Here is a 23,485-nt window from a genome sequence, read left to right on the forward strand (position 1 = left end):
ATGGATGAGTCTTATTCAATCCTTTGGCATGCCATTCAAATGTAATTTCGATAAAATGTTGTGGACAACACTGATAACAATGAGAATAAAGATAATAAAAAATTTAAAGATAGTGGAAGAAAATGTTGACCAAGTGACAACCGAGACAGATTTCACATTCTTTTGAAAATGGAGCAATCTCAGGAATACAAAAGCCTGCTGGGATTCCCGACTTCATAATAAGCATAAAGTGAGCCATCACAAACAAACCACATCAAGATCAACAGCCTTCAAGAACAGAGAACCAATCAAGTAAGGCCTTGTAATAGAAGGGAATCTTGAGGTGTGAATCTGTTGCTAGTTTGATCTGAACAACCAAAAAGGATTTAACTTCTACGCACCCGTCCTGTTCCAGACCGTTGGATTCGGAAGCGAGCTGTCTCTGCTCTCTGCCGTTATCACTGGGCTCGTCAACGTGTTCAATACGTTAGTCTCGGTTTACGCGGTGGATAAAGCCAAAAGGAGAGCACTGCTGCTCGAAGCCGTGGTGCAGATGTTCATCATGCAGAGCATAATTGGCATCATTCTAGCAATATGGTTGAAGCCGCCGCAGCAGCAAATTATTTCAGTGTGTGTGTTTTGTGTTTCTCAAGTCTCAATTACTCACGATTTAGGGTTAGGGCAATTGGGCAAAATGGTTTTTTCGCATTTTATATTTTCCGCTCTTTTTTTTTTTTTTTTTTTACCTTAACAAAAACCGGGCATAGTCCGGGTTCCGGGTTCTTGGTGCTTGTGACCGAACCCGTGCCCGGAAACAACCGGGTATTGATTTTCAATGACCAGACCCGCTTTTTCCTTCCATCCGGTCCGGGTTTTACCCGGACCGCACATGTCGGGTCCGGTCCGGATCCGGTCCGGGCGGGTATTTTTGCCATCTCTATCCCGAAGCACCCTAATTAATTTTTCTTGTTGAACTGGGGTGAGGGTTTTAGCAATTATGACTGGAAGTGTTTCATTCTCACCCAAGTAAATATATTGCAGGTGTTCTGGGAGTGGTTTAAGTTCTAAGGTAGGTGCTTGCACAATTGAAGGTAAAAGTTTCTCGTTTAATAAAGGTAATTCAAGGTAAGAAACATTATACCCATGGGTGCGTAATGTGACTGCTCCATCTAAGATCGCCATAGCTTCCTCTACCTCATCATCCAACTTTATCAAATTTGCATGTTCCTTAGAATCATCTTTCGTAAGATTTTTGCTTATTGCAATTTCAAAACTGTCATTACCGGATAATTCAAAGAAATCCTGCACCAAAGTATTAATATCATTCATGGAAAAAACAGAATGAACATCACTAGGATACCTCATTGCCTCCAAGATATTGAAGCGGATCACTTCACCATCAAATTCCATTGTGAGGGTTCCATTGTGAACATCAATCTTGGTTCGGGCTGTCTTAAGAAATGGCCGCCCCAACAGAATAGGAGTGGGATTGGGCGACAACTCATCCTCCATTTCAAGGATATAAAAATCAGCTGGAAAGACCAATTCATTGACCTGCACAAGAACATCTTCCATAACCCCCTTCGGGTAAGCATTAGATCTGTCAGCCAATTGAATAATTATACTAGTTTCTTCCATTGGACCTAAATTCAAGGAGTTATAAATCGAGTATGGCATAACATTAATTGAGGCCCCTAAATCTAGCATACATCTTTCGAATCTGGTATTACCAATAGTGCAGGGGATAGTGAAAGTACCTGGATCCTTGCACTTAGGCGGAAGTTTTCTTTGAAGTACAGCAGAAACATTCTCTCCAACACTTACCTTTTCGTTACCGCTCAACTTTCGCTTGTTGCTGCATAATTCCTGCAAAAACTTTGCATAACGCGGCACTTGTTTAATAGCATCAAGTAGAGGAATATTTACCTCTACTTTACGAAAGGTCTCAATGATCTCTTTTTCTTGCTCCTCTTCTGGGATTGTTTAAATCTGCTAGGAAATGATGGAGGAATAGAGAGAGTCTTAATTCGAGGTGAGGGGATACTTACCTGGCCAGATGGATCGATTGGCAATGCTGAGTGGGAATCATCTTTCCTTGTTAAAGGAAGAGCCTCAGGTGAGGAATTGGTCACAGAGGGTGATAATGTTGTGGATACTTTTGATGGCTTAGCTAATAATGGTTCCAATTGCTTTCCGCTCCTGAGAGACATAGCACTAGCATTCTCCTTTGGATTAATTTCTGGTTGAGAAGGTAACTTTCCTGAAGTTCTACCCTCTATCCTACTTATAGATGTGGCTAGTTGGCCGATTTGATTCTCTAAATGTTGGAGCTGTGTCTGGGTAGTCTGTTGGAATTGCATAGAGTTAGTAGCGAGAGCTTTTACAAGATCTTCCAAAGACGTACCTTGATTTTGAGGAGGTGGAGGTGGCCGAACTTGGTAAGGCTGTTGCACCCGGTGTTGGGGGTAGCCCGGTGGTCGAGACGGTGCCACATTAGAAATGCCATGTTGTTGGTTCCCATACCTAAAATTAGGGTGATCCTTCCACCCTTCATTGTAAAAATTAGAGTAGGGATCATACCTTTGTCTTGGTTGGCCTAGGAACCCCTCAACTGCGTTGGCTTGCTCATGTGAACCCTCTTGGATAGCAGGGCACATGTCAGTCGCATGTCTGACCATAGAACATACGCCACACGGTCTCATTTGTTGCCCTAGAGCTAATTGTTGCACCAAAGAAGTAAGATTTGAAACTTGTTTTTCTAGAGAATTAGTACTTACCTCATTGACTCGCTTAGGTGGCGGCAGTAGATCGTTCCTAGTGTTGAACTGTTGGGCATTAACAGCCATGTTAGCAATGAGATTTCGGGTTGCTTCTGGTGTCTTATCCACGAGTGCTCCTCCACTAGCGGCATCAATCATACTCCTATCCATAGGTAGTAGACCCTCATAAAAGTATTGAATAAGAAGTTGATCACTTATCTGATGGTGAGGGCAACTAACACATAGCTTTTTGAATCGTTCCCAATAGTCGTAGAGTGGCTCTCCATTATACTGTCGGATTCCACAAATTTCTTTTCGAATGCTGCCAGCTTTTGATGCTGGGAAATATTTCTCCAAAAATAGCTGACGCATCTCATTCCATGTAGTGACAATACCGGAGGGAAGATAGTACAACCATTCCTTGGCTGAATCCGCCAAAGAGAATGGGAAGGCCATTAGCTTAACTTGCTCTTCAGAAACTCCGGCTGGTTTCATTGTGGAGCAGACCACATGGAACTCCTTCAAGTGCTTATTTGGATCCTCTCCTGCAAGACCATGAAAAATAGGAAGAAGATGAATCATCCCAGATTTGAGTTCAAAGTTTACCTGAGGGTTTGGATTCTCAATGCATAAGGGTTGTTGGTCCAAGTTAGGAGCTGCCAACTCTTTAAGTGTTCGGTTGTTATTCTGAGCCATTGGTTCGGGTTCTGGGCTGCTTGGTTCAGTCTTCGGGAGTGGAATGTGGATGGCAAAATCGAGTTCTGAATATGATGAGGTTGCTCTAAGTTGTTCGAGTTTCAATCGAATGTCCTCTATGCTCATGAAAATCTAAATATAGAACAAAAAATAACTAATTAAAATAAAATAAATAAATAAAATGAGAAAATAAATAAAAAAAATAAAAATAAAACGAGTGATAATAAACAAACTAGACGCTAGTCCCCGGCAACGACGCCAAAAATTTGGTAGTGTCGTTTAAGGTGCACCAAATTTAAAACCTTACCACTAATATAAATAATTAGTACAGAGCGAGTAAGGATCGATCCCACAGAGACTATGCTAGTTATAGTTATTATTAACTCCAAAGCAAGATTTAAAATAAAATAATAGTAATAGTAATAATAATAATAATAGTAATAATAATATAAATTAATCTAACTAAAGAAAATGCCAATTAAAAATAAAAGGGGGGTTTATGAATTTTTAACTAAATAGTAAGAAATAAAGAAATTAAAATTACGAACAAGAATTTAATAAAAACTCCAATTAAAGGAGAAAGAAATAATAATGATGAAAACTTTGGTTAAAGGATCATTCGCCACTACCAAACATGCACATAATATATCAATTCTATTATCAATTTATATTAAAACTATCAACCATAGACAACAATAAGCTCTGTTAGTCTCAATCTTTCCTTAGTGTGTCGTTAGGTAAAATAAGCTCTTCACCTAATCTCTAACCATTAAATAATTTAAAACAAGCTCTTTAAATTTAAGATAATGGAAGCATTAAACAAAGAAAGATATTAGGTTGATCTAGGCAATAAACACACAAGCTCGGATTATTTAACCTAGGTTATGTTCTCCAATTGAAATAATTAATTTCAACCTGCTACTAATGATTAAAATATCAAGAAAATTACGGATCAAGAATTTTAATCTGGCAATAAAATTTATTCAAGTCCTATCTAATTGGCCACTCAAACAAAACAAGAATAAACCATGAACATTAATTATAGAAGAACATAAACAATCTCAATTAAATAAACTGAATGGTAGAATTTAAATTTAATTGCATAGCATGTTTAGGGTTTTGAATTCACCCTCAACCAAATAAAAATCTAGCCTAACATAATTGAATTGGGAATAAGAGAATTGACAAAATCAATCATGAATATTAATTCAAGCGGCTGCCTTTTTCTTCAATTGAATTCCGGCTGCTGATTTTTTCTTCTTCTTGCGGCTGTTGATTTTCCTCTTGCTGCCGAATTGGATCTGCCCTCCTCTCCTTTCTGTCCAGCGGCTGCAATCTCCTTTTATAATGCTAGTTGACCGAATTCTTCTCCAACAAGAATAAAGAAATCCTTTTTCAATTCTAATTGAAATCCTTTTCCAATTTAACGCCACCAAAAGCCATTAATTCCAACTTTGAAAGTCAATTGCGGGCCCGTTTAAATGCTTTCCACTTTTGCAATGCCATGCACGTGTACTCCAATTGCCAATTGGAAAAAATTAAATCTTTTAATTATTCAACATTTCTCAATTGGATTAATTGCTTTGATTTCTTCCACTTGGTTTTATCAAATTTTGACTGTATTTTTGTCTTCCAATTTAATCTTTATTCCTTCTCAATTTGAACTTCTTCATGCCCTTTTTATTCGTAATCTCCAATTAATTCCCTATTCAATAAAATAATTTAATTAATTAAAAATAACAAATAAAAATAACTAGTAATTAAATAATTAAGGGTAAAATATGTATAATTAAAAAATTAACTAAAATAACTAGAATATTGAAGACCAAAACAAGAAAAAGATGGAGAAATTAATAGTAAAATATATGAAAAATATGCACTTATCATGCACCTGGGTCCTATATTATCTTCAGCAGTATTATCTAAAAGATAAGTTTTTGCCGAAGAATATTTGCATTCTAAACTAGAAAAGGAGGGGCCGCCCGGGAGGGGTGTGTGAAGGAAGCATCAGGAGGCTGTTTTCCAGTTATCCTCTTCCCTGCCTGCATTTTAGATGATTCTGATGCACCAGGTGCCGTGAAATGGTTGAGAAATACATACCATCAAGTGAATTCTGGAAATCATATCCTTTTTGAGAATATTTGGTGCTAGGCATTTGAATATGCGGCCACAATTTAAACAATAAAGATTTTCTGCATTGATTTCTTATAATGGATATATGCATGTAATTATAATATGATATCTTTTGATTATTGACCCATTTGTTTAAAAAGAAGGGGAAAAAAAAAAACATGGTTAAAAGACAACTGTTACTTGACCTTATCTTGGTCTCTTCACTGCCGTTTGTTTCCCATAACTTCTGGTGATAATGTAGCCAGAATGATGAGTTGAATTGTGGGTTGCTAACTTGTGATACATTTTGTAGGTGTTCATTAGGTGATGTTACAAATTATGATGCCTGCTATGAAAAAGCTTTGGAAGTTTCGAATGATAAGTCAGCTCGAGCTAAGGTGATATTCGTTGCACAGAGAAAATGTAGTTCACATTATGCTTGTACCATGATCATTTTTTAGTTAACATATCTTTATGTGAATCGGAGGTCTCTAGCTCGTAGTGCATACAATAGAGGGGAGTACGAGACATCTAAAATCCTTTGGTATGTTGCTTTAATGCTTTACTTCTCTTTCTGTCCCACAGTAATTTGCAGCATTCACAACTGATATGGCTGAATGACAATATACCCTTGGTTTTGTCTCAGGGAGGCTGCCATGGCCGTGAATTCTTTGTATCCGGATGGCTGGTTTGCTCTTGGTGCTGCTGCATTGAAGGTATCTTATTTTTGTATTAGTATGTATTTAGTTTGGAGAGATTTCTTATCCTTTTGCCCCAAGTTTCTGAAACTCTCGGCTGAAATATAAATACAGGCTCAGGATGTTGAAAAGGCTCTGGATGGGTTTACTCGGGCTGTTCAACTTGATCCAGACAATGGGGAAGCTTGGAACAATATTGCTTGCTTGTATGCTCTTTTCTTTGTCATCATGTCATTCCATCCTCTTGCTCTGTATTCTTTAATATGGTGACAATCATGTTCATCTTCTATCTGCAAGAGTATGCTTCCCATATTTGGTTTACTTTGTTTTGACTTTCTTGTTGCAGCTGTTCTATATAAATTTTATATGGTTCCATATTCCCTTGATGAGTGAATTTAGTTGCTGCAAATGCTAAGAACTAGATAGTACTGTTATAATTAGGAATAGGGCAAATATTAGCCATATTATCTGAATTTCTAGACAAAATTGGTCATTTTTGCAAATCATTTGGACGTATCTATGCAGCAGTTTACTATTTTAGTGCTTGCAGGAATTGGTATGCTAAAATTTTGGGCTTAAATTGTGTGAAAATAATCAAAGTGATATGCAAATTAAATCAAGCCACATGAGGGAAGAACATCCTTTCTCTTTTTTTTTTTTTTAGCTTATGTTTCATGTTTCTCTGTATGGCATAGGTAGTTTGAAGTGAGAGTAGAGCAGATATGTGGGGATTATATGCAAGGTGGCTTAAAAGTGAAGGAGATCTTACAATGTGCTCTGAAGCCCTCTTAAAGCAAGTCAGATCATATCAGGTTTCTCCAGAAATCTCATCATCTTATAATAATTTAGCATTATGTTTTACTTTGATGTTGATGGAATTTGTTAATGCTAATCAAATTTTGTTAATCTCTCTCTCTCTTTTAAAAAGCAGGCAAAGAAATTTCATTTTTGTTTTCTAAATTTGTTATCTAAAGGAATGACAAGTTGACAACTCAGTCTCTCTCTCTCTCTCTCTCTCTGTGTCTGTGTCAGGGATCTGATTTGTGGAAAGAAAGAGATCGGTTTAAAAGGTTTTCATATGCATCCTTGGAACTTTGTAAGGTTTAGATGGAAATTTCTTCCTCTTCTGGTAGCCGTCGAGAACTCTTTGCTGCTGAGATGCACCTGAAGAACGTACTTAAACAAGTAAAATACCTTATAATTCGATATTTAAGACACTTACAGTTGGTATTACATTGACAGCAGTAAAACAAAGAAGCAACTGAAAGTTATCTTTATATGAGGATGAAAGCTTTTCAGCAGCATAAGCCTTTCACTATTCAATTCCAAACATGTTCCTCAACATGATAACAAATTCGTAGACCTTTTCTGGGTCTGGAAGGATCCTGGCAACAGTATCTCTTTGCATGCACTTGTTCATCCATGCTGAGAATTTGGGGCACTCATTCTCAACCTTAAATCCCCAAATTCCTCAACCGCGTAAAACCAACAAGTCAGTGGAATGGCAATGACATCAACGAATCCAAAGCTGTCCCCGCCAAAGAAATCCTTCTCCCCTAAAGCTCCCTCAAGTTGCTTCAAAATCTCTACAATTTCATTCTTCGCCGGGGACCTCGCCCTTGGTTTTCCATATGTTGCAGACTGCATCGAATACCTGCCAAAAAAGTGGTGTCATCTTTTAAGTTTGCATTTAGAAAGATACAAACATTTACACTTGTGAATTATAGACTGACCTTCTTGTCAATAAAATCTGACCAGAACCTTGCCTTAGCTCTCTCAAAAGCACAGGATGGGAGAAGTGGTGGCGAAGGCCAAGTCTCGTCAATGTAGTTAACTATGATGGTGGATTCACACAATGGTTTCCCATCGTGTAGCAAAACTGGGACTTCTTACAGATGGGGTTTGATTTGAGCAACAAGTCACTCTTGCCCCCAAACAAGTTCTCAGCTCTGGCTTCATATTCAACTCCTTTCTCAGCCAATGCAACCTTTGCTCTCAAGCAAAATGGGCTAGCCCAACAATCCAAAAGAACAACCTCTCCCTTGGACATATTCGCTTTCTTTGTTCTTGTTTCTTTTAGTTGGTTGATAGTAATTAAACCTTGAGTATCAAGGTTGGCATTTATAAAGTAGATAAGATGAAATTCCCAAAGTTTGTGTCGCAATCAAGGTTTGTTCGTTGGCACTTCCTTAAAGGATGTGCCATTGTTCTTATCATTTCTTAGTTTTTGAAGCTAACTGTTTAACTTGGCTTCCAACATGCACAAGAACAAGTTTGTCTTGTGTATGCGGAGTTTACTAAGGACAAGCCGAATCGTAAGCAAGCATATACACTAATCAATCGGTATTGTCCAATGAAAATAAGTAATGTAAACTTATCAAAAAAAAAAAAAAAGAAGTAATGTAAAAAGTGTCTAGGATTTTGCCTAATATTTCTCAAAATAGGCTAATTAAGCCAATTCTGGTGCTAGATTGGTTCAACTTTGAATCAAACTTGGAACATTTTGCTTTAGATTACTATTATTGATTTAGAAGAGTCAAAAAGCTAAGAGTATCGTTGGTAAAGCTCAAACATGTGTAATATCACATATTACTAGTGAGTGAGTTTCATAAACTTTCCTAATGAAGAAGACACATTTTGGGTTGTAAATCCTAACACAAAATTTATTCAGTTGTTGAGCCAGAAATATTACAGATATATCAATATTATTTGATGTGGGCGCACAACCCTGCGTCTTCTTACATACCTTGTATGTGCACGTTGGCGGGATGTCCCAATTATGTACTCGTTTGTCTTCATGTGTTTTAAAAAAATCTATTGTAACGGATATATTGTAAATTTATCTAATTGCTTGTTATAATGCTTCTATTGCGGTGTTATTCGAGTTGTCATTTTTAGTTTTATTTTGTTTTTTCTTTAAACATAGTTAATTTGAAATGTTCTTTAATATCCATTACACTTGAGATCATCAAATAAGTAATTCTCGAACATAATTGCTGTTGTTACTCGAATAAGAAAAGAAAACAAAATATAGCTAAGGTAAAAGCAAATGGAAATGAGGGCAACGTGATTTTGCAAAGAGAACTTCACACTATCATAAAACCAAAAACATTAACACACCAAAGCCAAATAACAACCCACTAGAATCATGGTCCAAAGATTGTACCATGATCACAACATGAACTACAAAAAAATAACCAATACCTGAAAAGTAGGAACAGTTTGAAACTTTCAACTAAACAACATTTATGAATCCACATCAGGAGTCCTAAACACATCTTCTAACAATTGCAACTGTTCATTTTTGCTTCTGCCAATAAAGAGTTGATAGTAACCAAAGATTGTTGTCTTTTTTGTCATTTGAGAGTAACCAATTACTTACGCAGTCGCGTAAGTTGCTGGTTGGCCTCGCACATTTTTGACAAGTTTGTTTCTGAAGGAAAGCAGATGAGCCGCAACCTCTTCCATGCTCATTCGTTCTCTCGGCAACTCTGAGGAGCAAGTGACTCCGATTGCCAGTACTGAAACCAAGCACTCTTTAACACTAAAACTTCTGGTCCATTGTTTGTGAGCATTGGCCTTGCTTGTCTCCCCTTCTTCTTTTTCTACAAGAAGCACTGGATCAACAATTTCAGCAAGTCTTTCAGGAAGAGCTTCCTTGACAAAATTATGTAGGGTTAGATTGCCTGTAAACATTTCATTCGTCGGCCTCTTTCCTGTAAACATTTCCAGCAAGAGTATTCCAAAACTGTACACATCTCCACTTGTTGAGACTTCGCTCCCCATTCCGTACTCTGCAATTCGAAAACTAAAATTGTTGGTTCAACTAGTAAAATCTCTAAGGATTGAAAGACAAGTTAATTAAATTATAGTATTTACCTGGAGCAGCATAACCAACAGTTCCTTTTACTCCAATAGAGCTTGGTTGATCAGATGACAAGTTATTGGTGGCGTCCGGAAGGAATTTTGCTAATCCAAAATCACCTACATGGGCAGTCAATTCACCATCCAGAAGAACATTGCTTGGCTTGAGATCACAATGGACTATTGGAGTCTCGCAAAAATGATGTAGATAATCCAATGCGGAAGCAAGATCAACGGCAATACTCAGTCTTTGCAGGAGATTTAGATTCCTTGGTGCCTCACGGTTTGGATGCAACCATTCCTCCAGGCTCCCGTTAACCATCAACTCATACACTAAAGCCTCGAAATCATTCCCTTGGAAGTCAACACTTACACAGGAAGTTATTATTTTGACGAGATTCCGATGCCTAACACGTCTCAAGGCTTGACACTCCGCCATGAAACTCTTTGAAGCTCCTCGATGTTGAAGATTAAGCACCTTCACTGCCACCAGCGTTTCATGATCATCATGATTGAGGATTCCTTTATAGACCGAACCAAAGCTACCGGCACCAATCGAGTTTTCCAAAGAGAACCCATCAGTTGCTTTGAACAGATTCTGATAGGACACTCGTAAAACCGAAGCCAATAATGCTGATGGAGTAGTGGACGGCTCCCTTTTTGATTTGCTCCGCCGGGAAGTAATAATCAAACACGACATCCCTGTCACTAACAAAATTACTGTAACTACAGGAATAATCAGTTTCAGGGAACGGGAACGTGATTGCTTTGATTCTTTGGTGGAGCAAGTACATAAATGCAACTCAGATATGCCACCACAGAGGTTATCATTTCCGTCAAGAGATATAGCACTCGAATTGCTGAAGACTCCTTTTATTGGTACTTCACCCTCAAAATGATTAAAAGACAGATTTAAATTCCGCAAAAAGGGAAAGTTTTCCAGATATTTTGGAATCCGGCCAGACAAATTGTTCCGCGAAAGATCAAGATTCTCAATGCCTCTCAAAGAACTCAATGATGATGGGATATTCCCTTGAAAGAAATTACCGTTCATGACGAGTTTTTCCAACCTAATGCAGCTTCCTAGACTGTTTGGAATTTCACCAGACAATTTGTTCTCCGATATATCTATAGCACCCAGATTTTTCAAGATACCAAAATTTGAGGGCAAAGAACCGTTCAATTGGTTTTGAGATAGGTCAAGATAGATTGACAAGGAAGAGAGACCGATCACTTCAGTGGGTATGGTACCAGTGAGGTTGTTATTAGAGAGATCTAATAATATCAAGTTTTGGCATTTCCCTAGACTTGATGGAATGCTTCCCTCTAACATGTTTTCCTCAAAATTTAGTGTAGTTGAAGATGTCAAAGTTCCTACAGAAGATGGAATTTCCCCCAAAAACTTGTTCCCCTTCAGACTCAACGTCTGCAGCTTTTGAAGATCTCCTATACTTCCTGGAATTCGGCCTGTGAATTGGTTGTCCCCAAGATTTAAAAGCTCCAAGTTAACAAGATTTCCTAATCCACTTGGGATATTTCCGAACAATTGATTGTTTCCAACGGTTAATCTTTTAAGTCGGGTTGACAAGTTCCCCACAGTTTCAGGTAACATTCCACCAAAATTGTTATTACGAATTAACAGTAGCGCTAGTCTAGAAGCGTTGACCAAAGAATTGACAAATTCCAAGTCATCTTTTTCCCCATTTCCTAAGTGATTCATAGAAATAATAACCCATTCGAGTTTATGTAAATTTTCAAAACTAGGCACCTTTCCACTGAATCCATTCTCTGCGATTGGAAGTCTCATTAGATTTGAGGCATTGGATATTGAAGCAGGAATAGGCCCGGTAAACTGATTAGCACCAAGGTTTAGTACTTCGAGATTAGGAAGAGTGAAGCCTAAGTCTGATGGAAGGCTTCCTTGAAGTTGGTTTAAAGGAAAATCAAGATCGCTAAGCAAAGACAAGTTGTAGATTGAGAAAGGGATTTCACCTGATAGCTTATTTGCTCCAAATCCTATAAAACGCATCCTCTTAAGCTGACTCAGGGTTTCAGGAATTTGTCCCGCAAATTGATTTGTAGATGCTGAGAGGCCCTCGAGTGATGACAAATTGCCAAAGGAAGATGGGATTTCTCCTGACAAATAGTTTAAGTGTACTGTGAGAATCCGGAGCTTCAATAAGGAGCCCAGTTTCCCTGGAACTTTCCCCACAAGCACATTGTGGCCTAACCAGAGGGATTCAAGGTTAACGCAATGTGATATGTTGTCAGGAATTTGACCTCCGAATGTATTGTTGTCCAGCCATAAAATTCGTAACCTGAACAGATATCCAATCTCTTGAGGGATTTCGTTGCGGAAGCTATTGTTTTTGAGATCTAACACTCTGAGAAAACTTAAATTTCCAATGTGAGGCGACAGAGACCCCTGCAAGAGTAAAGATGGAAGAAGTAATGCAGTCACCCTTTGGTGCCGTCGACTGCAAGTGACACCTTTCCATTGACAAAAGTGCCTGGAATAGTTCCATGAACTCAAAACCTCAAGAGGGTCATGAGTAACTTTGGCCTTGAATTCAAGCAATGCAAGTTGATCAGTTTCATTGCTTTTGAGCATATAATCGGTTGACTGCAAGCCGAAGCTGAAGCAACAGAAAATAAAGAAACAAATGCTTACAATGATTGAACTCATCATGTTTACAAAATCCATTTAACTGCCGAAAGGAAATTAAAATGATAAAACTTTTATAGAGGTTTGTAAGATAAACTATGTTTGTATATTTTTTGCAATGATTTATGGACTCTGTCCCTGATGCTCAAATGTGAACCGGCTGACCCCGCGACAGTGAAACTAATACTTTTTGTTTTTCTAACAATATTAATTATCATTTTTATTACTATTGTAAGAATAATTTAAAACAGCTTTAAAGAAAGACCCACCAGACTTCCTTTTGAGTCTCTATCAGTTTCCAGCATTTTGTCGTTTTTTTTATAATTTTAGTGCTTAATCTACAGAAAATATAGAACAATTTTAATCAACAATATTGAAAAAGAAAAAAAAAAGTAGGGCAAGAGAAAGGTAAATACGATGGATGGAGTGTTAGACTACTGTTAAATGAGTTGGGAAACGTTCAAAGCACGACGGGAATTAGAAAAGAAAAAAAGTAGGAGAAGAAAGTTAAGTATGATGGATGGAGTTTCACATTACTGTTAAATGACTTGGGAAAGGTTTAAAGCACCACAGGAATCAGCGTTTCACAACGCTTCTTAGATTTTTTTCTAAAAGGAAAAAGATATTCTCACGAAAGTAAGTACAAAATTTCACACAAAACGGCGCATTTAAATAAGGCAAAATTGCAAAATTACTCAAAATATATAAGATTGATCATTTACACCCTCCTTGTTTTTTTTGGGTGAACTATTTCTGGAAAATGGGCAGAGCCTAGTTATGGTTCAAAATTTGAAATAACAAAAGGTATATTGGTGGAAAACCAGCGACATATTTTCTAATGGTTAACCTAAATGAGAATTATATCGGTTTGTACTGTCAAATAACAAACAACTAACTAAATTATTTCGAAGTCATGAATAAAAATGGATAGAACAAGAAGTATATTGCTATTCGATGCAAGATGTTGGATTATTAAACCATAATAAAATAATATAACTACACATGTGCAGAATTATTCACTAGAAAGATTTGGTTTAGATATTAAACAGTTAGTGCAACTATATCTATCTCATGCTCATTAATTTAGAGTTTGAGAACTCATAATAATAAAAAAATAGAAATTTAAACATATATCCTATTCTATTAAGTAGAATCAGAAAAGAAGTTTACAAAAATAATTTTTCACGGAAGCAATGAAATATTAATCCGGTTGATGGATATATTGGTGAACACATAATAGAATATTATAATAGATTTTTATCTATCAAGCAAAGGGAAGAATATAATTGGAATAACAAAAGAATTAGAAGTAAATAGTAATATGCTAATAGGATATAAAGGATTATGATTAATTATCATATTTGTGTATATATATATTTTTTAAATATTAATTATCATATTTTTGTAGATATATATATATTTTAAATGATTTAGGGACTCTGTACTTGATGCTGAAATGTGAACCGGCTGGCACCGGGACAGTGAAACTAGTACTTTTTTATTGTTCTAATAATATTAATTATCCTCTTTACGGAATAATATAATACAGCTTTTCCTTTCAACAGTATTAGAAAAGAAAAAAAAAGTTAGGGAGAAGAAAGTTAAGTCTGATGGATGGAGGTTCAGATTACTGTTAAATGACTTAGGAAAGGCTTAAAGCACCACAGGAATCAACGTTTCACAAAGTTTTTTTCCCTTTCTGAAATATTCGGTGCAGTCTCCCCCAGATTTTGCTAGTGCAACCAAGAGACGTCATGCCGTTGTCAATTATAAACTGTAAATGATATGTTGTTTTTACAAGACATATTATGCGTCGATACATACCTTTTCTGGTTGTTGGTTTATAAAAATATATGAAACGACATGAGTGTGACAACTCTTGTCATTTGTGTATACACGGCCTGTCGTTTTCAAAGTAAAATTTTATCATGGTATTCTTATCTCCCAGCTGCCGTTTGCCGTTTGGAATTGTTCTGTATAAGATCTTGATCATCGAATTTACCACTAGGGCGTATGTTTTATTTTCTCGAATTACACTAATTTTATTTATTTTTTGTCGGCTTTAACCTCGTTGTCATTTTGAAAGCCTACAAGAGTCGAATGACTAGATTTCCAATTTGCTATCATCCCCCTTGAATGGGTTCAAGAAATTCAGCAGGTTGCGAAACAATAAGATTCATTCAATCGGCGTAGATATCTAACTGACTGAAATTGTATAAATGATGATGATAAGAAATTTGAAATCAACAAATCTCGGCACATCTATTCTGCAATTTGGCCGTACTTCAAATAATCTTGCGATAAAAATTTCATAAAAAATCTCAGAAAGAGTACAGAACAACCAAGGCATCAGCGAAAGCAATCGGGGCAGGGCACGCTCAAGCCACGAATTAGAGGAATTTTAAATATCAAAACCAGCTCAGAATAATAAGAAGTAAAATGAATCTATGAAAGGCTCAGATTTTTGGATGAGTGAAGGGAAGATGAGAAGATGAAATGCAGAAAGTCAAGAAATGAATAAACCAATATTAATAATCTTGGACCCACAGCTCTAATTTGGATTAAGTGCCTATTTGGTATGGCTTATTTAAGAGCCATAAGTGCTTATTTAATCCCATAAGTACTTTTTAAAAATTTTTATGATGTTTGGTTATTTTTTTAGTAGAGTTTTTTAGCTTAAATAAGCTAATTTACCTATACTAACAAAAGCCTAAAATTTAAGCTTTTGGGAGTAGAGGTTAGAGAGTTTTTCCAAAAAATATAATATAAAAAATATCACACAGTTTAATAGTTCAAAAATACTTTTTTTATTGACAACCAAACACCCAATGACTTTTTGTCCAAAAGCTTTATTGGTATAAGTTCTACTGCTATAAGTTCTACTGTTATAAGCTCTATTTAATAAGCTGTACCAAATGGAGCCTAAGCATCCATCTACCTATGTCGATAATATTTTTGCTAATTTTTCAGCCATGCAGGCTGCAGCAGGATCATGTTCGTCCTGTTTTATTTGATAGAAGGAATTTTCCCTTGGAAGAAAATGATGAGTCGTTTCAACGTCATGCAACTGGCTAGACTGCATGGAATTTCACTAGACAATGACAATTTATTCTCAGATATATCTAACGCCCCCACATTTGTCTAGTCACCCAAATTTGAAGGCGTCCGTTTTGAGACTGATAAATTTTTTTTTTCAAAAATTCGGGATTCAGGTCGTATTAGGCCGGTTATGATTTAAAAAACTTGTAAATTTTCGGTGATCAAACTTCAAAACTTTGCAAATAGGTCAAAATATGAAAAATACTTGATATATTATTGAACTAGAAAATAGAACCGCGCTTCACGCGGCTTTAAAAAAAGAATTTAGTATTATCTTTTTTTCTTACTTTACACTTGTGAAACTGATAAAAAATATGAATTATTATTTTTTTAGATGAGGCAGCCTTATAAAAAATAAAAAAAAATATTAGCTAGTAATACAAATAAAGAAGCAACGCAGGATAAAGAATAAAATGAGAGAATATATTATTGAGTGATTTTATTCATTCCAATTGTGTGTGTACAAAACAAAAAGATGAGCTCTCATTTTATAGTTACATAATCACTCCATGAAATTAATGAAAAATTATGGATCATAATTCCTTGTGAGATATTGGGAGTTATAGGGAAGCTAAAGGTTGCTAATGGGAGATAGTGAGGAGATTAAGAGATATATGTTATGAACATCTACATTTATTTTAATAAATTCATAACACTCTCCCTTGGATGTTCATTACAAAGAATATGCCTCATTAAAATCTTTATATAATTGTTATTGTGTAATAACAATCAAATTAATTATGAGAAGATGAAAAGCCAAATCTAAAAGAAAATTTATCTATTTATTAGATAATAGAAAATATACAAAGATGAGAAATGGTGATGCCACATCACCTCCTCAAAGCCCAGCTTTATATATATATATATATATATATAGATAATCATTTTGTTTTGCATTAATATAAGGCTATGGGTGCTATCTAGTTTTCTTGGTAAAATTTCTTGGGTTGAAAACAAGAAAACTAGCATTTGAAACTCTCTCATATGGATGGGAAAGAAATTTAGTTGCCGTTGGATTAAAAAATAATAATTAGAAAAAAAATTATAAGGCTTCGACAAGATTTGCTAATCATGTATAGATTAATGTGAAGATTAAGAACATCACCTAAGCTAATTATTGAACTTGAAATTTTAGGAGAAAATTTTATATGGGTTTGGCCACCAATTTAGCATTAGGAACTTATTGTTTAGGAAGCTATGGTGGGTTTCGTAGTGGGACTTATCCTCTTTAATGCATATGGTGATTTTAAACAAACATATCTATAATCCCATTATAAAACTCATCAAACCTTCTAAAATAACATGTTGAGATAGTGTGCTAGATCCATATAAATATTTCTCCAACTTCTTAGCTTGAAGCGATATTCATTTCCATTGATAGTTTAATGGGCAAAGCCTTTTGAATTCTCCATGTTATCAAGTTAATTTTTGCTGGAAAATGCAATCCGGATGTGAATAGATTTTTTTTTTTTGGTTTAAACCACCCGATTTCCAGCGACCGCATTGGGCCCCGACTAATCCGGATTCAGGGTGTAGTCACAGTTAAGGCTCCTTACCCCTCCCAAATGGTGTGTTTAGTGGGGATCGAACCCGAGAGCTCTTCCCACTTACCCAGCCTGCGCCGTCAACTGAGCCACAATCGTTTGGTGGATATGAATAGATTTTTTTGTGCAATCAAATTTTCTATGTTGACACATCCTCTGGAACTTTCCATAAATTTTATGGAGAAGTTTTAATTTCTTAGTTGTTGATTTTGAATAAAAAATAAACTTAACTTTAAAATTACAATAGTAATTATAAAATATTTACTGAATACATTAGTGTTGCAGTAACTGCCCTACCACAATAAAAAATAGGGGGCTAATACTACAAATTGTTCCTAGTAAAATCCCTCAATGAGTCGTAGCACTAGCAATTTCGTAATATACATTAGTGGCAATTTTGTAAATTTGAAGTAATGATAGTTTTGCAAATAAAAGTAAAAACTTTTTCCCTAAATTCGGCTGAGCTAAAAGCCAGCTTAGCCCACACTCTCCTTCGCCACCGGTTGACGAGCTCTTCCGTCAATTTTTGAACTAGAAGTGATGCCCCATCGATGTCCAGAATTTTTAAAGTCTCCCCATTGTACAAGTTAAACAATAAAGTCAGAATGATGACGGAGTTACAAACAATCAAATATGATCCTAATGATTCTTTTTATACAATCACATGTACGTTGACGTGTTTAATTGATGTTTATTTAAGCAGAAATTGAAGTTTGATCCTGATTAATTAGATGAGAACACACATTCATGAGTAAATACTTAAAATTAAATTAATCAAAATAGTATAAATACAAGAGAAAATCGATCATATGCGTGCAGACACAACAATCGAATTATATATATCACCGCCACACATAAATCTTATTCTAATGATATATGATTAATTAATTAATTTTTAATAACAATTAAATTGTAATGTCAATTGTCCACATAAGTTTTTTTTTTTTTTGTTGATGAAAGTTAGTAATTTTTTTCCATCTTTTTAAATAATAGTTGTTAATACAAATAAAAAAGATATTGGGACTTTGAGATCAGGATCTACTTGAGTTAGAAATTTTTATTAGAAAAACTATTAGACAGCGATGCAAATTAAAGAAGCAACACAAGATAAAGAGTAAAATGAGAGAGCATATATTTTACAAAGATTTTAGAGCATTACCAAAAGTCTCTTCAAATAAGATTTTATTAATTATTTGAAGAGCCATCTCAATATTTAAGGCTCCAAAAGACACTCCAATTAAGATTTTTCAAATAAGAAATTATTCTCTCTCTTCAAATTTAGAGAGTTGATTTCTCCCTCTTCAATTTATATTTTATTACTTTTCATTGAAGAAAAAGAGAGAAGTGCTTTAATTGTTATTGGCTTTTTCTTAAAAAAAAAATAATTGTTTGATTAAAATAATATTAAGTTATTTTTATTTGAAGAGTCTTTTGGAGAATATCATATTTTTTTACCCTTCTATTTGCCACATAGGTAAGTAAATAGATATTTGAAGAATAAAATTTATAGAGCATTTTGGAGATGCTCTTACTCATTCCAAGTGAGTACCAAATAAAGAGATGAACTCTCCTTTTATAGTCACATAATTATTATATGAAATTAATGAAAACATTATGGATTATAATTCCTTGCGAGATAGTGAGGGTTATAAAAAAGTCAAGAGTTGCTAGTAGAAGATAGTGGGGAGTAGGGGTGGGCAAAATACCCGACCCGATCCGACCCGACCCGATCCGACCCGAAAAAGGTCGGGTTCGGGTCGGATCGGGTTGTTATGGCAACCCGATCGAATGAGGAAGAGCCAACCCGATCGGGTTGTGATCGGGTCGGTTTAAACCCGACCCGATCCGAATACCCGATCGGATCTTCCCCAAAAAAAAAAAAATCACTCACCCATTACACTTTACACTTTACAACACACGCACACTGCACACCAAACGCAGATGGCAAAGGGCAAACCTCACAGCTCACAAAATTTCACACACAGTCACACACTGTGAATTGTGAAACACACAAACAACAAACAAAATAGAACCAATCTGCTGTGAGTGCTGCCGAAACCAAAGGCCTGAAGTTTGACTCTGCCGAAACGAAATCTGCTGCCGAAACCGACACCCAACAGGCGATCTGCTGCCATCTGCTGTCGCGATCTATGCCGCGATCTGCTGCCATCTGCTGCCGCGATCTGCTGCCATCTGCTGCCGCGAACTGTGCCGTGAGCTGTTGCCATCTGCTGCCGCGATCTACTGCCACGGGCTGCTGCCGTGAGCTGCTGCCATCTGCTGCAGTGGCTGAAGCCTCCAACCCGACCCGAACTCGTTTTGAAGATTTGAAGTTTCATAATTTCAAATTCAATATTTCATGGTATATATATATAGTTTAATAGTTATTTAAATCCAACCCGATCCAACCCGAAACCCGATCGGGTTGACCCGAACCCGACCCGAACCCGATTTTGCCCACCCCTAGTGGGGAGACTAAAAGATATATGTTATGAACATTTACATTTATTTTAATAAATTCATAGTATTTTTTTCCTTAAATAATTGGAAGGAGTTTACGTGTGTGTATATATATATATATATATATATATGGACATAAAAATTGCAGGACGTGTATTCCAGCGTTTCTTGGTTGTTCAGTGCTAGTTTTTAACACCTCGAGCACGCGGGTTACTTTTCGTTACCCTTATCACCGAAAGGCTGTTTTAACCAACTAAAAACTTAAAGCCAAAACCCAAAACGCTCCTCTTGTTCGTTTCCGGGGACTTCACCTTGATGGCCGAAAAGCAACGGGAAATCCTCCGCGGGTACGAGCTGCGGCTCTTGCGCCGCACCCTCGCTCCCTCACCGTCCGATCTTCGCATTCAATCGCAACCGTTGAACGAAGAAAGCCAATGCTCTCTCCTTCCACTCCACAAGCACATCAACAGCCTCATCGACTCCATCGAGTCCGGCCACTATCTCCAGGCTCTTAAAACAGCCAGGAAGAAGAAACACTAATTTGACTAAAAAATCTGATTTTTTATTGATAACTTTTTCTACCCTTTACAACAGCCAATCCGCTCTTTAAAAGTCGGAGCCAAAGAGCCCACACTGATTAAGCCACCATTCCCGGAAGAAAACACTCCAAACAATTTTAAATAACAAAAACAGTAATTCAAAACACCTAAAAAATAGCTAATGGAAATAATCCCAAAATAAAATATTGTCAAAAAATAAAAGGTCGTTACAGCTCTGTCCTCCGACGCGGCTAAACTCGTCCTCGACACGCTCGACTTCGTCGGCATCAACGATTGAGCCGAGTGTGCCGACGCGTCTACTCCGAGCTGCTCCAGCTTGTCGAAGCGTTTATATTGAACGATTCCGAAAATGACGTGGATAAGGCTTGTCGAGTTATTCTGCTCATGTGTCTTTCAATTGCTGCTCTTTTTTTGGTTCACTCAGTGTAACGTGACTGGGTGAGTTTCTTATTTATAAATTTTTAAATAATTGCAATTAATATAATAAATATTAGTTAAAATTAAAAAAAAAGGTTTATTGATGATCGTTTGAACTTGAATTAATAGGCCTTTAGATGATAATTCGCCAAAGTGTCGGTTTCCACTAGAAGTTTCAACTTTAGAAGGCAACGAATTGATAGAGTGGGAGAATTGGGCGCGTTATCAGCTCATGTCTGTTGGCTCTGACTTGCTGGGAAAGTTCTCCTATCTTCAGGTACTCAGTCTATCCAAAAATGAATAGATTCTATTGCTTATTTTACATTTTGTGATCTTTTTGTAGTATATAGTTTTTGCCAAAATGTTGCTCATGAAGACAAAAGATTTGCTGTTTGATGCAACTGTGTTGCCTGTGAATGGGATTAGAACCATTTCATGGTGGCTCACAAAACTCCTACTTATGCATCAAAGAATTTTAGACCAGCGGTCGTCTTGTTTGTATGACCTATTGAAAGTTCTTTGTATGATCTATTGAAAGTTTTTATGGCTGAGACTTTACAACATTTTGGCACTTTGGAAAGTGTTAGTACTTATTGGGGCAACCAGTTGCATGATATCGATCCTTCAGAGTTTGTTTCAACATTTCATTTAGAAGCAGGACTGTTAGAACACATTTACAGGAGAGTTGATTCTTGCAGGTGAGTTATCCTGGGAAAGTTTTATATTCGATGGTCTTATTTCTGGCTACATTAGAAAAGTTTTCTCTTGGAAACATGTTATTTCCAACATGGAACTTGCCTGTAGAACTCTCTCAGTCATTGAAAATGATTTTGTGCATTGTGTGTAAGGGAGATGCAAGAACAAAGTTTTATGTTTGGACTTCATCAAGATCTCCCATTTTTTAATGTTTATTGTTCAAATCATCGAACATTAGTTTGAGTTATTAGCACTGGAATTTGCATTAACTGATTACTAACTTCCATCATTACCATTACTATAGGACTTCTTCTATGGTTTCTGCTGCTTTCTAAAATGCTTTACTGTATCAGGAAACATTTTGAATCAGCTGAAATGGCAGCTGGTCCCCGGCTTTCCGTTACTGGGGTTCTTGGTTTCCGTACTGTCCATCAGGTAAAGATTGAATGTGCATCATTTATAAAGTTGCCGGGATCTTCATTCTTAGCTTTGAGATTGCTCCTGCATATAGGTAGAACCAAAGGCACAAATGGTACTTGTTGCAAACACAAGCTCATCCAACACTTCTGATGTCTGCCCTTCAATAAACCAAGTTACTCATACACATGATTCTACTATTGGTGTGTTGCTTTATTGCTTTGGTATGTTGCTTTAATGCTTTACTTCTCTTTCTGCCACACAGTAATTTGCTGCATTGACAACTGATATGGCTGAATGACAATTTACCCTTGGGTTTGTCTCAGGGAGGCTGCCATGGCCTTGAATTCTTTGTATCCGGATGGCTGGTTTGCTCTTGGTGCTGCTGCATTGAAGGTATCATATTTTTGTATTAGTATGTGTTTAGTTTGGAGAGATTTCTTATCCTTTTGCCCCAAGTTTCTGAAACTCTCGGCTGAAATATAAATACAGGCTCGGGATGTTGAAAGGCTCTGGATGGGTTTACTCGGGCTGTTCAACTTGATCCAGACAATGGGGAAGCTTGGAAAAATATTGCTTGCTTGTATGCTCTTTTCTTTGTCATCATGTCATTCCATCCTCTTGCTCTGTATTCTTTAATATGGTGTCAGTCACTTTCATCTTCTATCTGCAAGAGTATGCTTCCCATATTTGGTTTACTTTGTTTTGACTTTCTTGTTGTAGTTGTTCTATATAAATTTTATATGGTTCCATATTCCCTTGATGAGTGAATTTAGTTGCTGCAAATGCTAAGAGCTAGATAGTACTGTTATAATTAGGAATAGGGCAAATATTAGCCAGCTCTTTTGAGGATTATCCATAGCATATGCCTCCATCGTTTTCAAAGCAATTGAAGTTCTCCTTTTCGTCTTATTTAAAAGAAAAAAGCACAAATTGCTTCCCTCACATCTCTCTACAGTCTCTTTTCTCTCTGTTTAATTTTTTCTTGTGCTTATTATTTGTTTTTTAATGCGTCTTTTCTTCTTATTTTATACTGTACTAGAATTTGTGCAGTCTCAATTTCATCTTGTCTGTGACTTACTGTATTTTTCGCAATTGTGGAACTTTATTTAGCAGCATAATTATTAGTTAGTGAGACATTAATTGGTTAATACCACTTGTGAAAAGATACGAAGAGCTACTTATTCTCTCTTCTAGTACATTTAAAAAATTCATGACAAAATATCTGGGATGGTAAAATTCTCGTCAATTATAACAATGGAAGTCTTGAGATTTATGTAATCTTGCAGGCATATGATCAAGAAGAAGAGCAAAGAGGCTTTTATAGCATTCAAGGAGGCCCTAAAGTTCAAGTTCTGTCTTTTTTCCCCCTGATCACTACATTTTTATTTTCTGTCATGTGCAATGCAGTTGGATACTATCTGATCACAAGAACACTGTCATACATAATTTGTTGCTGCTAGGCAAAATGTGATATCTAATGTAATAACCTATAACATGATTTTGTAACAGACGGAAC

General features: G+C 36.3%; 1 protein-coding gene, 2 long non-coding RNA genes and 2 pseudogenes across 3 annotated transcripts in view; 3 read left to right on the forward strand and 2 right to left on the reverse strand.

The window, feature by feature from the left end:
- Positions 1–23,485, forward strand: part of LOC102631352 (uncharacterized) — a 112,919-nt pseudogene that overhangs the window by 38,377 nt on the left and 51,057 nt on the right.
- Positions 1–23,485, forward strand: part of LOC127901797 (uncharacterized) — a 45,610-nt gene that overhangs the window by 6,824 nt on the left and 15,301 nt on the right. The gene's annotated exons all lie outside the window — the stretch shown is intronic.
- Positions 7,560–8,439, reverse strand: LOC107175380 (probable glutathione S-transferase; annotated as a pseudogene).
- On the reverse strand, positions 9,311–12,766 carry LOC127901785 (probable LRR receptor-like serine/threonine-protein kinase At3g47570). Its single transcript, XM_052439565.1, has 2 exons — positions 10,124–12,766; positions 9,311–10,038 (listed from the first exon to the last, which is right to left on the reverse strand). Exons 1-2 carry the CDS (start codon positions 12,717–12,719, stop codon positions 9,623–9,625), a joined length of 3,012 nt encoding a protein of 1,003 aa, XP_052295525.1. The 5' UTR covers positions 12,720–12,766; the 3' UTR covers positions 9,311–9,622.
- LOC127901794 (uncharacterized) lies at positions 20,845–21,352 on the forward strand. Its single transcript, XR_008054119.1, has 3 exons — positions 20,845–20,874; positions 21,024–21,130; positions 21,197–21,352. It is a non-coding gene; the product is annotated as an uncharacterized LOC127901794 (long non-coding RNA).

The sequence above is a fragment of the Citrus sinensis genome, chromosome 4, assembly GCF_022201045.2.
Source record: "Citrus sinensis cultivar Valencia sweet orange chromosome 4, DVS_A1.0, whole genome shotgun sequence".
Taxonomy (NCBI): domain Eukaryota; kingdom Viridiplantae; phylum Streptophyta; class Magnoliopsida; order Sapindales; family Rutaceae; genus Citrus; species Citrus sinensis.